Raw genomic sequence first — 16,946 nt, 5'->3', positions numbered from 1 at the left:
TCATGCTGGCCTCCTGGCCTCCCTTAGCTCACTCATTCCAAGCTTCCTTCATCCATCCTCTCATCGGTGCTTTAATTCAAGCACTAATTCCTCTATTCACTCAGTCATTCTTCCATTGGCTCCTTCATTCATTCATGCCCTAGGTCCTGCATTCATATCTTCCCCGGGTTCATTCATTCACTCAGTCTTTCATTAGATCCTTCAGCCATGCCGGTAGCCATTCCCTACGGTTCTCATTGATACATTTTTTTTTTTTCACACTCGGTAATGTAATTCATGCATTCAGTCATTCCCTCAGTTACCGCCACCCCAGTTAAGAATGTGCCACCCCTCCACAGACTTCCTTTTCTCTCTCTCCGTCCCTGCTCGGTTTTCTCCATCTGGCATAAGTTATATTTTACCTATTTATCTTGTCTTCTGTCTCCTCTCACTAGAATGTCACCAAGGCAGGGACTTTGGTTTACTCACCGCTGTAATCTCAGCGCCTGCACGCAGTAGGTACTCAATAGATATTTGCTGAATGTACCGCTGCATCCACTAGTTCAGATACTGACCCATGTGGGGGTTGGTGACTCCTGTATCCCTTCCTGCCTTTTGCTAATTCCTGCCTCTGTCCATCCCTTCGCCCACCAATTCCTTTGTTTTTCACTCATCTGTTTGTTCATTTGTTCCTTCCTTTTTTTTTTTTAATGTTTTATTTATTTTTAGGAGAGAGAGAGAGACAGCGTGAGCAGGGGAGGGTCAGAGAGGGAGGGAGTCACAGACTGAAACAGGCTCCAGGCTCTGAGCTGGCAGTCAGCACAGAGCCCGACGCGGGGCTCGAACCCACAAACCGCGAGATCATGACCTAAGCGAAAGTCGGACGCTTAACCGACTAAGCCACCCAGGCGCCCCTGTTCCTTCTTTAACACACATTTGCTGACTGCCCTTTCAAGGGCTCCATGCTAAGTGCGCATTCAAAATGCACATTCCCACATAACCCCAGCCAGGTGAGTATTCGTGCCCCCATTTAAAAGCTGAGGGCACTGAGGTCTCGCTCCCGATCACTGCTTCATGTTTCCCAAAGCTCCAGGAGCTCCCCGAGAGCAAGGCTCCATGGGACCCTGCGTGAAACAGAGCTAAGGCAAGGTCCAGGCTGCAGGACTTCTCAGAGGCTTTAGCCTGCTCTGTGCCTTGGGGCCACTGTAGAGGGACTGTTTTGCTGGGTTCACTGGGCACATCTGCAGGAAGGCTCCACGCTCGACTGCCAACAGTGGGCAAGTCCCTCCTGCCTCCCCAGGTCCTGGTGGCCCCATCTCGAAAAAGCAGGTGACGCTAACCCATGACCCACCCCGCCGCCCTCACACCGAGCTGCTGGGAGGACTACTCGGTGAGAATAGCCACAGAGCCCAGGATCCGGGTTGGGCCCCAGGGCTTGGAGGCAGAAAGATTTCACTTCACGGCCCAGCTTCCCAACCCGCCAGCTCTGTGACTGTGGTCAGGTGACTCAACATCCCTGGGCTCCAACTGTCTCATCTCTAAAATGGGCACAAGCCAGCCCAGCTGCCTCCTGGGCACCTTCCTAAGGAAGTCCAACACGCATCTCAAACTCTGCTACAGCAGAGCTCTGGTCTCTCCCCGCCCTAAATCTGCTCCCCATGAAGTGCCCCCCGTGGCAGCTGCTGGTAGCTCTATTCTGCCGGCTGCCCCGGGCGCCAATACCGCCCCCGCCCCAAAACGTGGACTCATCCCTGACTTAACCTCACACCTCACACCCAGTCTGTTAGTGAAGCCAGTCACCTCCTTTACCTTCAAATAACATCCCACACCTGACCACTGCTCCTCACTGCTTTGATTCTCCCTGGTCTAAACCCTGACCCTCTCCTGCCTGGACTGTTGCGGTAGACTCGAGACTAGTCTCTACTTATTCCCTTGCCATCTTCAGTCCGTTCCCCACACGGCAGCCAGAGGGATCTTGTTCCGTGCAAATCGGATTAAAATTCTCCTGCTCAAAATCTTCCCAAAGCGCCCCTCTCACCTGGCGTAAAAGCCAGAGTCCTCACTACGACCCACCAAACTCCACGCTGTCTACAAAGCTCCGACCAAGTCCCATGAGGCCACAGGGTCCGGTCTTCTTCTCTCTCACTCATCACCTAACCACCTCCCTCTCACTCACTCCACTCCAGCTGCCCTGGCCTTGCCATTCCTCCAGTGCGCCAAGCACCTGCTGTCCCCTCTACCTGGAACAGGACGCCGTGGCTCCCGGATGCTCTCACGGTTTCCTTCCTTTCAGGTCTCTGCTCAGAGGTCACCTCTTCAGGAAGACTNAATTTTATTTGCACACCTTTTTTTTTTTTTTCCCTCTCTTCCCACGAGGCTGTCGGCCCAGAGGTCGGCGATCTTGACCGCTTTGCTCACTGCCGTGTCCCCCGCGTCAAGCACAGCGCCTGACGGGCAGCAGGCCCTCACAACGTGGAGGGCATTTCTGCTGCTAACGGGCACAGTTCCTTGGCGCCTGGATCAGGGGTCTGCAACCAGATGGGTGCGGGCCCTCCATGGAGCTTCCGGAGGCCCCCGCGTCCCCCTGCCCCGTTCAGGCTTCTCCTGAGCACAGACTATCCTTGAATTCTACTTGGGTCCCTGCTCGGGTCGGAGAGAGCTGGTCCTCTGCTGTCAGAGGGCTGAGAGCCAGGAAAGCCGAGGCACAGACTCGAAGCCATCACCGTGAGACAGACATAGTGAGGGTGACATCCCAGGACTCNCACCCCCCGGCCCAGGGCCTCTCAGGCTGCCTTATTCTGATGCCTGATTTATCATTTTAATGGAGTGTGTGCATATTGATTTTTTTCCTGGACACTGTGGTCCCCCAGGGCAGGCCTGGGAGGGGGTCGTAGGGAACCTTTCTGGGTCCCGTTCCTGCCCTGCTCCTGGGTGCTGGTCCCCTCGCAGAGCCTGGTTCCCCACCCGCAAAATGAGGGCTCATGAGAGATGATCTTCGGGCCTGGTGTCCCTGAAGCACGGCCATGAGCCTCCTGGAGGGTTGTAACCCCTGGATGGTAAAGGAAAGGCTGGGAACTTGCTTTTTTTAACCAACCTCTGTGCATCAAGCCTTGAGCGGGGCAGGGTAGGGGCAGAGGCGGGAAGTGTAGACTTAAGCAGTTGAGAGAAACAACTCAGAAGTCTCCCCGGCCATACGCAAACCCTGGCTCCACACATAGCCTCAGTGTCTTCATCTGCAAAATGAGCGTATTAATACATACCCCAGAGAATTACCGTGGGACAGAATAAGACAACGCTCAGCACAGGTGCTCAGCAGAGCGCGCGGCCGCCGTGAGTGCTCAGTGAACGTTAACTAAGACAGCTGTTATTATTACGTCATACGTTACCCACAGCCCCCCTCGCCCAGCCCCTGTTCGCTCGGTGAACTCCTATTCACCCAACAAAACCCCGTTCCCCGAAGTGCTTTTGTGTTTCTGCTGCTGTGACTGGCACACGTCCTTGTGTTGTCAGTTCATTTTTGTGTGTCCTCTCCCTCACTGGCTGATGATTTTCAGGACAAGAACCAGGTCGGATCCACCCGTGTTCCCAGCACTAGGCACAAAGCCGGGCACAAAGGAGGTGTCTGCAACAGATGCAGCAAGCTACTGGTTTCGGTGGAGGGGGAGCGGAGGCCGCAGGAGCCAAAGTGCACACAGGGTCCCCGGGGGGCGGGGGGACAGGGTTCCGAAGGCCGGCGCTGGCCAGCTCGGCAACAAAGGCCTCCGAAGGCCCCTCCCAGCAGGCCAGGCCCAGCCGGCCCAGGCGGCCCTCTCTCCAGGGCTCTATTTACCAGGTATTGATTTTCCTGCCTGTTTACTGGTAGTTATTAAAGGCTGCGTCCCTGGAGTCCTTTTCAAACGAGATTGGAACCTGGAGAGCTGGAGTAATTAGGGCAGCAGCCGTCTGCCCGGCCGGGCCCTCCAGCCTGCGGTGCCCGCTGCTGCCCGCCTGCCCGGCCGGCCACCTCGGGCTCGCGCTGGCCGTGGACCAGGCCCCAGGGGGGGCGGGGGCGCTTCTCCTGCCCAGTGGCCGTGGCCTAGATTTTGGGCCAGAACAATGGGTCTAAGATGGGGCCGGAGGCTCTTCAGCCTGGGAAGCTGGGGACCTGGGGGCACAGCGGGGCTGTCTCGAGCAGACCACCCCCTTGTGGGCTTCCAGGGCACCCGGAATGTTTGATTGAGGGGCGCCTGGGTGGCTCAGCCGGTTAAGCGTCTGACTTCGGCTCAGGTCATGATCTCACAGTTCGTGGGTTCGAGACCCGCGTCAGGCTCTGTGCTGACAGCTCAGAGCCTGGAGCTGCTTTGGATTCTGCGTCTCCCTCTCTCTCTGCCCCTCCCCTGCTCACGCTCTGTCTCTCTCTCTCTCTCTCTCAAAAAATGAATAAACATTAAAGAAAGGAATTATAAAAGGAATGTTTGGTTGAAGAATTGCAATCTTGTTCCCTCTGAGCTGAGGGGAAAGGGGCTTTGGCCAAATGTCAGCGGGAGGACTTTAGGAGCTAAACGCGCTGAGATGAGCCATGGCCACGGCCGCCCATCAGCAGTTCATGCCTGGGACAGAGACAATGAGAGAGATGGAAACAGAGCGAGAGACGAGGGGGGAGAGGCAGAGAGAGACAGAGAGAGGCACACACGCACAGAGACACTACCATAGGGAGACCAAGATGAAAATGGGAAATGCCGAGGCGGAGAGAAGGAAAGCAGGGGTGGGGGTGGGGGGCAGAGAGGGAGACCGAGGGTGAGAGACAGAAAGAAACAAAACCCCAAACCTAGAGACTGAGACAGTCAGGGAGAGTCAGAGAAGACAAGAGACAGGGAAGAGGGGGGAGGAGAGAGGACGGGGGCAGACAGTGGCTACAGCAAGAACAACGGAGCTAGCATTTATTGAGCACCACTGTGTGCCAGATGCTGTGCCCGGCACTTTCCTTCACTAACTCATTTTATCCCTCCTTCCGGGGAGAGGCCAGGATTATTCCTGTTTTACAGATGAGGCAACTGAGGCCCAGAGCAGTGGAACTTCGGGAGAGCTGGGGCTGACGCTCCATTCGTGAAGGAAAGGAAAGGCCAGGTCGGACTGGTTCTCAAGGGTTCAACTCAGCTACATGGTTGCCCAGCCTGGGATCCCTCCAACAATGGGGAACTCACTACCTCAGCTTCACTCACTGTGTTTAGCTGTGAGGTTTCTGCCCGAAGAATGTGGGGCTGATCTGACCCCCTTCCTGGAGGTGGGCTGTGTGCATGTCTCAGCTGACATTCTCGAGAGAAAGGAGGGTCCCAGGCCCTCCTGCCTACCCTCAGACGCCAGAGGGTCCCTCCCTGGATTGGGCCAGCCCCAAGGCCCAGCAGGGAACCCCTCCCTTGCACAGGGGGAGGTGGCTTCCTGGAGGGAAGTGATCTCAGTGTGGGGGCCCCCAGGGGCCTCCCCAGGAGGGAGGGCTCTGTGGGACCGGGAGGTAGCCACGGGACTTCCTGTCCGCTGGAGGAGTCCTGCTCCAGGCTGAGGCCTGTGACCAGGGGCTGGGCAGTGGGTTGAACATGAGCTGAGCACCCACTGGCTGCCAGGCCCCAGGGAGGGACTTTCCTGACCCCTCCACCAGCCCAAGAATAACCGTAGTACCGCTAGGATGCAGTCAGAGAACACGCTTGTATGACCCAGGCCCCTGTAAACATGTGCGATCTTCACGACAGCCCCAAGAGGTAGGGATATTATTACCCCGTGTCAGGGGTGAGGAAACGGAGGCACAGTGGCTTAGGAACGTGCCCAAGGTTACATGCAAGCGAGTGGTCTAGCCAGACTCCTACCCTGACTCCCATCGCTGTTCCCTTTACTGTTCCGCTCTACTGCCACCAACCCATTTTCCAGAGGAGGAAACTGAGGCACGGAGGTCAGGCAAGGCACGGGGCTGAGGACCTTCCAGGATAGAGGTCCTCTCCCTCAACCCTCACCGACTGTCTGCATGGCCGGCCAGCTCCCTCCACAGCAGCAACAGCAGCTGTAATCCCAGCCCGATTTATCAGCTCCTGTCCCCAGGGGTTTACAGGCACCCCCCCCAATCTCCACGGCAGCCCTAGGGGTTTTGAGCACTCCTGTAGGCCCCACTCGGAAGACGGAAGACGGGGAAACTCAGGCTCCCAGAGAAGATGGGGAGGCGTGGCTAGGGCAGAGGCCGGGCTGGGGTTTGAACCGCCTGCAGGGGTGGCCCCCGGGCGCCCCGCCCCTGCCCTCCCAGCTGTGATCAATAATCCCGCGGTGTTCTGTTTCCCTTCAAACTCTCCCAGGGGACTCGTCAGGCTCGCTGAGGCCCATTAGCGGTTTCTGCACGTTTGAAGCTGGCCCAGGCTCCCCAGGGTGGGCTGGCAGCCAGGCCAGGGCAACGGAGGGGAGAGGGGAGGGCCGAGGAAGGCCAAGGGGCTGCCCGGCACTCAGGATACTGCCTGCAAATCGAGTTCGAAAGGCCCTTGTCCCAGAGGCTGCTGGCAGCTGGATGTGCCCACTTCATGGCCTATGTTCAGGGCTTCTCGGTCACCTGGCTTCTAGCACACGGGGTTCAGACCCCCTGGCACGGAAACGAGCGGCAGGGAACAGAAGGAGCAGACAGTCTCCATCTCCTGGAGCGCTGTGTGGCCCCGGGCAACTGACCTGACTGCTCTGAGTCTCTCCTTCCTCACCTCTGAAACAGACAACACTCAGTGCTTCACGTAAGTCAACTCTTAATCCACACAACAATCCGCAGAGCAGCACCGTTAATATCACTGCCTCGCCCAAGTGCTGAAGCACAGAGAGGTGAAGTGACTTGCGCAGAGTCACACAGCTACAAAGTTACTGAGCCAGGATAGAACCCAGCTGGATTTGAACTTCTACCCACTTCCACTGCCACTACCAGCTTCTTACCTAGACTATTGCAGTAGCCTCTGCCCAGTGTCCCAGCTTCCACCCTCTGCCCCCTGCAGTCCTTTCTCACTTGGCAGCCAGAGCCAAACTCAAGTCTGATCACATCACCCCTCTGCTCAGTACCCATCAATAGCTCCCTAGTGCCCTTAGGAATCAGTCTAAGCTCTTTCAGCCCATCTCTGACCCATCACAAGCTGTCTATGATGCAGTCTCACACTCTCACCACACTAAACCTCTAGTTATTTTCTCAACACATTGTGCAGGGCTATGCGTCCGAGTATCTGCACGTGCCATTCCCTCAGTCTAGAATGTCCTATTCACCCACCCCATTTTCCTCCCTGCCGGGTTCCCAAGCAACCTTCCTGGTTCAGCTCAAGCACTACCCTCTTGGGAACTTCCGGCCATACTTAAGGAGACTCACACCCTTCTCGGGGCTCCCATAGCACCTTGCCACTGCAGTACCCCCTTTAAAGCACGTAGCTCGCTAAAATATTGAGACTGTGTTCCCTCCAGCCTGGGTGCCTCTCAAAGGTTGGGCAGGCTTTCAGCCACCTTAGCATCATCCCCTGATAGCCGGGAACCTCGGCATAGGCCCTTGGAAAATGCTGGCTGAAGGAAGGAAGGAAGGACCAAACACACACAAGTGAACCTAACTGAATACTATAGATGACGAGCCTGGAGATTGCAAGTTAGTGGTGGATACGAGTCTGTTATGGTCCGCGTGCTATTTACATTAAAAAAAAAAAAAAAAATGACCTGCCTTTAAAAACTGGGGTAGACTCACTCAAGTCTGGGTTCCAAAAATCCCAAAATATCCAAAGACGTGGCCAGAGGGACTGACCTCCTTGGCAACCGTTAGCAGAAACTGAGTCATGGTCACCGCATTTATGCTTTGTAGTATTTATTGAACACCTACTGTGTACCAGGCACTAGAGAACGACAGTTGAAAACCTTTGCCTTCCCGGCCACTGCACCCACTTCTATTAGCTGCCCAGGCTCTGTAAGCATCAGCCTCTGTCAAGACGGGGGAACTGGGTCCCAGAGAGGGACAGAGACTTGGCCCTAATCACCCGGAAATTGGAGCCCAGACCCCTTCTCTTACTTCCACAGTAGCAGGTGACCAACACGTTGGCAGGAATGAACCTTTGTTCCCTGGAACGGAGAGGCCTAGGAGGGCCCCATGAGGGTGTGATTTCAGGTAAACCGAGGCTTCCTCCGGCCGGCTCTGCTTGCAGCTGGAGGGAGAGGGGACAAAGGCCCAGCAGCGGCGGGCGCAGCCTGTCACCGGGAGAAGAGGTGGCTATGCTGTAGCTGCTGGCAGGGCTGTCCTGGCCGCCAGCGCTGCCTCCTTTGATTGCCTGGTCCTTTGTTCTGCATTTCAGGACATTCAGCTCCAGGGCCGGGTGCCAGCCTCCCTCCCATACCACGTCATCCGCCTGCTACTACTGCCTGGCCAGGTGGAGGTGGCAGCCTGGAGCGGCTCCAGAGGCACAATGGGCGGAGCCCAGAGAGGGAGAGGAGCTTAGCCGGGGAGGCAGAGCAAGGACACAGCCACGGAGGAGCCAGAGGAGACTGAGCCCCCAGCCTGGTAGTTCCTGGGGCCCCAAGGTCAGGAGCAGCCCCACATCCTGGGACCTCCTTGGTGCCTGGCCTCCTGTGTCACACCGGACAGAAGGGCCTTGAGGAAAAGCGCTTGTCTGTCCTGTTTGCTGCTGCGTCCTTGGGGCCTAGGACAGTGCCTGGCCCGTACTAGGTGCTCATTACATTCCTGCTGCATGAATGAAGGGGGTCATACCGACCACAATCCCACGTGATAGGTACTGTTGTTGGGCCCACATTACAGAGGAGAAAAGGGGGGCCCAGGGAGGGAGTGCCTGCACCCCACCCCCCACTCCCAGAGAGCTGCTGGGAAGGGCACCTGGGGCCCGGGTCTCACCCACAGTTCCAGGTTTGGGGCCCCGTGTCCTCAGCGGCGGCGGCCAGGGGCTGGTGGGGGTGTCTGTGTCCATCAGGAGGCTGCGTGGGCCTGGAGGCTGTGCTGGGGGTAGCTGCCTGGGGTGTGATGTAGGAGTAGTGGGAGGGGGGAGGCCCTGNCCCCCCAGTCATGTGTTCTCACCTCCCCACCAGGACTCCCATGCGTCCCCCTTCACCCCTCGTCTGCGTCCCACCCTCCATCACGCCGGACAGAACCCGTCATCCCCCTCCCCTCCCCGCCACAGCGCTCATCACCTCCCTCACGTCTGGGCTGGACTCCACAGCTCCCTTGGAAAGAGGAGGCTGGGGGTTGGGAGAAAGCAGGGAAGGATGGAGAGGGTGAAGGAGGGGCAGGGGACAGGAGAGGAGAGGGAAGGCGCTGGCTGTGAGCAGGATCCGACCCAGGATCCGCGGGGCAAGCCACCCCTGCAGGCCTGCGCAGGGCGCTGGTGGCGCTGTCCAAGGTGCTAGGCCGCCAGGCCTGGCCTGGGAGTGGGCGCTGCAGACCTGGGTCTGAATGTCCCACCGTCGCTCCGGCAGGTGGCCCCCCGGTCACCGGGCCTCAGCTTTGCTGTGTGTAAAATGGGGTGATGCCCACTGGCTGGGTGGAGGGAGTCCGATGGACTGTAGGATATGCTTGCATCAGCCACTCCCCCTCCCCCCGGCCCGAGCATGCTGCAGCTCTGGCCTCCAAGGGCCCGTGATTAACGAGGCTGGTCCTTCAGCATGGCTCTGGGTCCCCTGGGGCCCGCCCGCTAAAGGGCAGCAGCTGGCAGCCTGGCGATGCCCAGTGGGACCCAAGAGGCTTCCCTTACCCCTCCCCTCTTCCATCACAGCCTCCCTCTTCCACCCAGGCCTGAGGTCTCCTCCAGGACCTTGCTGATGCAGTTTCTTCCACCTAGAAGTGTTCCTCGAACAATACAGACTCTTTGAGGACGCCGCCTCAAGGAAGCCCTCTCTCTCGAAGCCCCCAGGCACATGCTGCCCACATCACCTGGCCAAAGGCAACCCGTACCTCTCCTGTGAAGCATTCAACTCTTTTTCCTACTCGAGCAGGCACGATAACTATGTGCAGAGTAATATTCTTCATGTTCTTACCTATAGTATCTCATTTAATCGTCACGACAACCCTCTCAGATAGGGACTATTGTTATTCCCGCCTTACAGGGAGGGAACTGAGGCTACCAGAGGTTAAGAGGTTTGCCCATGGGCACACAGCTAGCCAAGCTGCAGTTCAGTTCAGCTCTATAGCGGAGTCAGAGGGTTCAGTGGCTATTCCCACGCTATGCGGCTGCCTCTGCCTTCACGAGACACTGAAACCACTCTGGCAAGGGTCCTGTCCCTCTCTCTGAGTCCCCAGGACCCAGCCAAGTGCCTGTTACTGAGAAGGCACCATTGAACTGTCAAATAAAAGTGAAGACGGGTTTACATGATCAGAAGAGGCTCGTGGAGGGGAGCCCTGGTGGCTCAGTCGGGTAAGTGTCCGACTCTTGATCTTGGCTTTTGGCTCAGGTTATGATCTCACAGTTCACCGGATCAAGCCCTGTGTGGGGCTCTGTGCTGGCAGCTCGGAGCCTGCTTGGGGTTCTCGCTCTCCCTCTCTCTGTCTCTTTCTGCCCCTCTCCTGCTCACTTGTGCGCAAGTGTGTGCGTGCTCTCTCTTAAAATACATAAATAAACTTAAAAAAAAAAAATCTCCTGGGGCCAGAGAAGCAGCCAGGGGCCACGGGGTGGGTCTGTAGTGGTGCGAATGCTGTCAGGCCCAGCCGTGGGAGCCTCCCGTATCGGCTGGGAGAGGGTCCCCAGGGGTCCTGTAGCTAAGGAGCTGGTGCTGGAGGCCTCTGGGGTTACATAGGCCGCTCGTGACAACAGGTCCCAGCAGAGCTCTGAAGGGAGAAGGGGGAGGGGACGCTCTCAGCCCAGCACTGAAGGTCACCTTGTTCTCCATCCCTGAGACCTGTCGGAGAGGCCTGGGTTCCACCTTGGGGCTGAATGGCCGTGTGACCTTGGGCAAGTCACTCACCTTCTCTGGGCCGCACAATAGCCTGCCCAAGAGTCTAACTTCTGGCGGTGCTTTCCCTGGTGATGGCTGCTTCCCTCTCTGGGTGGTCCCACTGGTTCCCAACGGCCTTAGCAAGTCCTCAGAAGGACATTCTCGTCAGGGCAGTGACCGGGCTGAGTGGAGCCCCAGCTGGCCGGAGAATGAACGACGTAGGCTTGGGAGATACTGAAAGCAGCTGCCAACTGCCATGCCAGGTCTACAGTTTGGGAGGCTAGCACAGCCACCACGCTTTGAGCCGTGGGGACAGCACCTGGGGACGGTCTCCAGCCCGGTCCCTCCCGGCCTCAGCTGTCCCGTCTACAGGGTGAGCAGAAGGCTGCCGCACGTCGGCCTAGCAGCAGAGGAAGGGGGAGTGGGAGACAGTCAGAAAGCCGGCCCGTCCCTCTGTCCCCAGCCACGTAAGTCCAGGGAGGGATCCGGAAGTTGTCTGGGAAGTGGCCAAGTGGTGGCTCTGTCCAGCTGTGGGGACCAGGTGGAAACTGAGGGGTCTGGGTGCGCTGTCACCCCCACAGCAGGGCGGGGGACAATTAACCCTCAGGGACGTTGTGGCTTCCCGAAGTATTTCCCCGCTGCTGGCGGAAGCCACCCCTGTTGATGCTGCAAGCACCTGGGCAAACCCGTCGACCTTGGCTTCCCATTTGTGACATCTCGGCGTGTGTGTGGCAAGGGCAGCTCAGCACCAAGGAAGACGAGGGAGGCTCTGGGGCAGCGGCGCGTGACAAGCAAGGAGATCACGGCATCGCAGAGCGTACGTCCATGAAGAGGGCGCCCGCCTCCTCCCTCTGCCTGCGCCTGGCTCTCCCTTCCAGCCTGTGCCTGGGACACGGCGGCGAGTGCCCTGACATCACGTGGCCCAGGGTCACAGCGCTCCCCCCACACGTGGGCTCTGGACCTGCAGAACTTCAAAGGGAACCTCACCTCCCGTGGCGAGCGATGAAAACAGCCCAGCAGGGAAGAGGTGAGGGGGCACCGGCTGAACAAACAGCAGCCCCCATGGGACCCGGGCCCGGGCCCCCTCCTGTGGTCCGAGCCTGACACCTGGGCTTCCTTCCGCTGGCTGCACGACAGACACAGAGACAGGGCACTTGCGTGTCGGTGGTACACAAGCGGGCTGGAGCTGCGCACGCACACACATGCACCTCGGCACACACCACGGGGCGTGGATTCCTCTATGTGCTGTGCTGGGTGAGGCACGGCTCTTCCCCCCTTAGGAACACAAAGGGCAGGGGGTGGTGGGGTTGGTGAACTGTAGCCTGGGGGCCAAGCCTGCCCACTGCCTGCTTTTGCATAGCTCATGAGCTAAGAGGGGTTTTTACACTTTTAAGTAGTTGGGAAAAAAAGAAACTTACGAAATTTATGCAAACTCAAATTTTAGTGTCCATAACAAGCTTTATCAGAACACAGCCACCTTTGTTCATTGGCTTACTGTCTGTGACTGCTTTCTTTTTTTTAATGTTTATTTCTGAGAGAGAGACAGAGACACAGTGTGAGCGGGGGAGGGGCAGAGAGAGAGGGAGTCACAGAATCCGAAGCACGCTCCAGGCTCTGAGCTGGCAGTACAGAGCCTGACATGGGGCTTGAACTCAGGAACCATGAAATCATGACCTGAGACGAAGTCAGACGCTTAACCGACTGAGCCACCCAGGCCCCCTGTCTGTGACTGCTTCTATGTTACAAAGGAAGAGGTGAGCACTTACAACAGAGTCAGTAAGGCCCGCAAAGGCTAACATAATTACTGTCTGACCTTATCAGAAAGTCCGTCAGCTGCAGTAGGGCACTAGCCAAGCTGAGGCACCTGCCACTTTACCCTCCCAAAAAAGTTAAAGGTCAGCTTCAGTGAACTTACCAAGAATTTTACAATTATAAAACCTAGAGAGGGGCGCCTGGGTGGCTTAGTCGGTTAAGCGTCCGACTTTCGCTTAGGTCATGGTCTCGCGGTTCGTGGGTTCGAGCCCCGCGTCGGGCTCTGTGCTGACCGCCAGCTCAGAGCCTGGAGCCTGTTTCAGTCTGTGACTCCCTCTCTCTCTGACCCTCCCCTGCTCACGCTGTCTCTCTCTCTCTCTCTCTCCTAGAAATAAATAAAACATTAAAAAAAATTTAAAAAAAAACCTAGAGAGACGCTGTGTTCGTTTCAGTACATACATGTGAGCTTTTGGTTTTATAACTTTATATTGTTTTGTGCGTGTGTGATGGTGGGGGGGTGGTGAGAAAGAGACAGAGAAAGAGAGAGAGAAAGAGACAGAGAGGGAGGGAGAAAGTGCATGCAAGAGAGAATCGTAATCTTTAACAAGATTTAGGACCTCCTACCCACTTCTCGTGCATCTATAGTGTTTAGTACCTGTTAGGCACATGGTGGGTGATTAGTCAACGTTTGCGGGATAAAATAATAGGCCCGGTTCTCTCTGTCAACCCAACAACCCCGCTAGCAAGCTGATGCTCTCACTCATTTCACAGATGGAAACTGAGGCCTGGAGAGCTGAGGACACCTGCTTGGGGCTCTTCCCTGGGCCATCAACACTGAGGACACGATGTCCTTTCTCGGCTTCTTTTACTTCTGGGAGAAGTGGGGGAGCACAGAATAACGTGTCTGCTGGGGAGGCATTTTGCCCCTCCTTCCGGCAGTTTTCCATAACCAAGGTGGCCCCCTCCAGCCCCCAGGTTTCCAGGCCTTCCTGCCTCACTGGGAGGTCTTGGCAGGCTCCCAGGAGCCTGTTGAGGGATGAGTGGTTTTTCCCTTTTCCGGCAAACGGCGGGGGTGGGGTGGGGGGGTAGGTGTGGGTGAACAGCTCAGGGGAGGAGGCGGAGGGAAGTAGCTGAGGCTGAACTTCTGGGGGATTCGGCAAGGCTGAGCCCTGAATGGGGCGCCACTGAGGGTACCTGCTGAAAGGGGGGAATGGAGGGAATTGGGAATAGGAAAGCCAAGGGGTCTGAAAGAGGGGATCAAAGACCAAGCGGGAGGGGTTATCCCTGCCTCCAAGCGCCCCTCCCCACCCCAAGCCAGGCCCTGGAAAATTTCCACACCCAATGCTGGCCCTGAACCTGCAGAAAGCCAAACACCAAGCCAAGGAGAAAAGCCACCTCCTCCCGATGTCAGACCCCCGCCCTCCAGCAGAGAAGGTCTGAGGACAAACCAGATGAATGCGGCAGGGTACACCTAGCATTTCTCACTTCTCCATCAGCGGCTCAGTGCCTCTCTGCACGAATGGGCATGAGGGTTCCTGGTGATTTTCTCTACTGTCAGGAGAAAACTCAGAGCCCTTTTCATGGCTGTCTAGGCCCTGCTCCAACCTCGGCTTGCACCACCTTCCCCTCATTTACTGCACTCTTCACACAGTGGACTTGAATGTACTCTGCTCCTTCCTACCACAGGGCCTTTGCACTCGCCGCTCCCTCTGCCTAGAACACCACCCCCAGTCCCTCATTCTTCATATTTCCATTCACACATCACTTCCTGAGGTTAATCTTCTGTCCCTGCCCTGACACTGGGTTTATTTCATGTTCTCAGACCTGCGGCTGATTGTCTGTGCATTATGTGATTGTTTGCTCCCTGGGGCTTCCGGTATAGATCCACCCGTGAACCTCTACGCGGGACCCTGTCCGTCTCGCTCCATGCATTTTTCCAGCGCTCCATGCATTCGGTCTGACGCACAGCGGGATCAATAAGTGATTGTATGATAGCATGAATAAGTGCCTGGCACCACCAGTGACTGCCCTCAATGCCTGGAGCTCTGGCATCACAGATCTACTAAAACCACGTATTATGAATTCATCTGTGCTTCCACACTTTGGTGACCACTCTGTTGGCACCAAGCAAGTTCTAGTGCGTAGCTACCCCCCAGAACTTTCTGTAATAATGACAGTGTTCTGGAGCCACGCTGTCCAACATGGCAGCTCTCAGCTCAATGTGGCCATTGAGCACTTGAAACGTGGCTGGGGGACTGAGGGACTGAATTTTAAAATTTAATTTTAATTGGCATAAATTTAAATAGCTGCATGTCATTAGTGGCTACCGTCTCGAACAGCTTGGGAGAGCAGGGAGCATCCTACTCTCTCCAAGGCTCTTAGGTGCAGTCCCGTCGACCGGGGACTCGCAGGAGCCCCCCAGACCTCCATCAGCTGGCCCTGGGGGTCAGACATGCCAAGGATTCTTTGGTGGCTTCCTTGAGGCAGGCACTCACCATCCCCCGCTGCCCACCTGGCTTGTCAGAGACCCCCCAGCGGCGACTCAGAGAGACCCCCCCGCAGGGATGGCACGTCTCCAGAACACGAATGCCCAGCGTGGACCTCACCATTTTTATCACTATCGTTACCTATCACACAGCCACCAAGATTGCTACCAACCTCATCCTCTCCTTCATCGTTGTACCCGGCACGACATCCCCAAGGTAACCACCAACACAACCATCAACACCGCCGCCACCACCACTTCCGCAGTCAGCACTCCCACCGTCATGGCCACCCCCCCCCCCCCCCCCCCACCATCACACCGACCCAACACCACCAATGCCTGGGGGCTAGGACAGGAAACCAATCAAGAGTGTTGGCTCTGGAATTCAACTGCCTGGGCTTAAATCCCAGCTCTGAGTTTTTAAATCACTTAGTTACTGTGAGACTCAGTTTCTTCATCTGTAAAATGGGACTGATGATAATAAGAAGAAGAAGAATTCAAGGGTATTAGTATCTGTGATTATTGGAGAAAAAGCAAATGAGGAAGTGGATGGAAAGCCCTTTTCCTGAGTGCTCCTGTTTTCTAGGTTCTGTGCTCAGTGAGCATAGCTGTGGGAGGCACTGATCTGCCCATTTTACCGATGAGGAAACCGAGGCTAAGCGAGGAGATGTAACTCAGCCAGGGCCCTACAACTCATAGAAGAGGCCGGGCTGGAACCCAACCTTAAGCTGGACTGGGCGAGGCTGTCCCTTTTGCGGGAGGTGAGCAGGGCTGGGCCAGCAGGTCAGCCTTGCAGTCGCCCTACCCGGGGCTGCTGTGGGGATTTCAACAACCCGCCACGAAAGGTGGTGTTTTGTGGTAGTGATGGTGCGGCTGTCCCAGTGTCCTCCTGGCCGGACAGGTGGGGTGGGGACGCGTCTGCTCACCTGTGTCCTGGCGGAACTGGTGCATGGACTGCAGGTCGATGATGTAGGGCACCAGCTGGGCATCCACTTGCCCCAGGACCACAGAACCACGGGCGTCCTCCTTGAGCACGTTCTCGATGTGGTGGCACACGGTGGCCGTGTAAGGCCGCCAGCGGCTGTGCTCATTTAGCCACTCCCACACCACCACCCGGGCCACATTCTGCGGTGGGAAGCCAAGCCCGCTCACTGGCATCATCACGCCCTGGCCTGGCCTTGACATGGCCGCTGCTGCAGCCTCAGGGGCCAGGACCCCGCAGTGGCCGCCCGGCTCCTCCTGGGTCCTGGGCCAGGGAGAAGGCAGGGAACTTCCTTTCTCCCCAGGGGAGGGGCCGCAAGAGCCCAAGGCCTCCTTTCCAGCCCGGGGTCCTCTGTGAGGCCCAGAGGCCCCAGGTGAAGGAGCGTGGGGTGGCGTTCCAGGCTCCAAGGACCCCTTCCCCCAGCGCTGTCTCAGATAAAGGGCGCTGCTCTGGAAAGCAAGTGTCTTTTTTAGGATGGGGACACGCTGCTCTAAATTCCTTGCTTCCCTGGGCTCAGAAAGAGAGTGAGGCAGCCGCCCCGACTCTAGGTCCAGTCTCTCCCCTGCTCGGCTCCAGTCACTTCTTCCCAGCCAGCGACGCAGGGCCTGTCACCCCGGAGGCCCGGGCCAGCCTGCTGGCTCTGCGGCGGGGGGCGCCGGGCCGGCCCTCTGCGCTCCCGACTGCGTCCCAGACCCTGAGCCGGGCTCCAGTGGGGCTGCTCGCCTGGTCTCGGGTCCGCCCCTCCGACGGCTCCTGCTGAAGGGGGCGTCCCTGTCCCCCCTGTCCCTGCTTCACACGGCGTCCTCGTAGGCCTGGATGCCTGAAGAACGCACGGGAGAGGGTGCGCCGCGG

At 57.4% G+C, this 16,946-nt stretch overlaps 1 protein-coding gene across 1 annotated transcript in view; it reads right to left on the bottom strand.

Moving 5' to 3' along the window:
- The window catches only part of DTX1 (deltex E3 ubiquitin ligase 1), a 33,266-nt gene extending 16,326 nt beyond the window's left edge, over positions 1–16,940 (bottom strand). The window contains 1 exon segment of the mRNA XM_077747963.1: positions 16,039–16,940. Within this exon segment, the coding sequence (XP_077604089.1) occupies positions 16,039–16,297 (259 nt within the window). The 5' untranslated portion in view covers positions 16,298–16,940.
- Between the last annotated feature and the right edge of the window lie 6 nt (positions 16,941–16,946).

The sequence above is a fragment of the Crocuta crocuta genome, unplaced genomic scaffold (assembly GCF_008692635.1).
Source record: "Crocuta crocuta isolate KB4526 unplaced genomic scaffold, BGI_CrCroc_1.0 scaffold29, whole genome shotgun sequence".
NCBI lineage: Eukaryota > Metazoa > Chordata > Mammalia > Carnivora > Hyaenidae > Crocuta > Crocuta crocuta.
The sequence above is the reverse complement of the archived record's forward strand: the minus strand, read 5'-3'. Positions and strand labels throughout refer to the sequence as shown.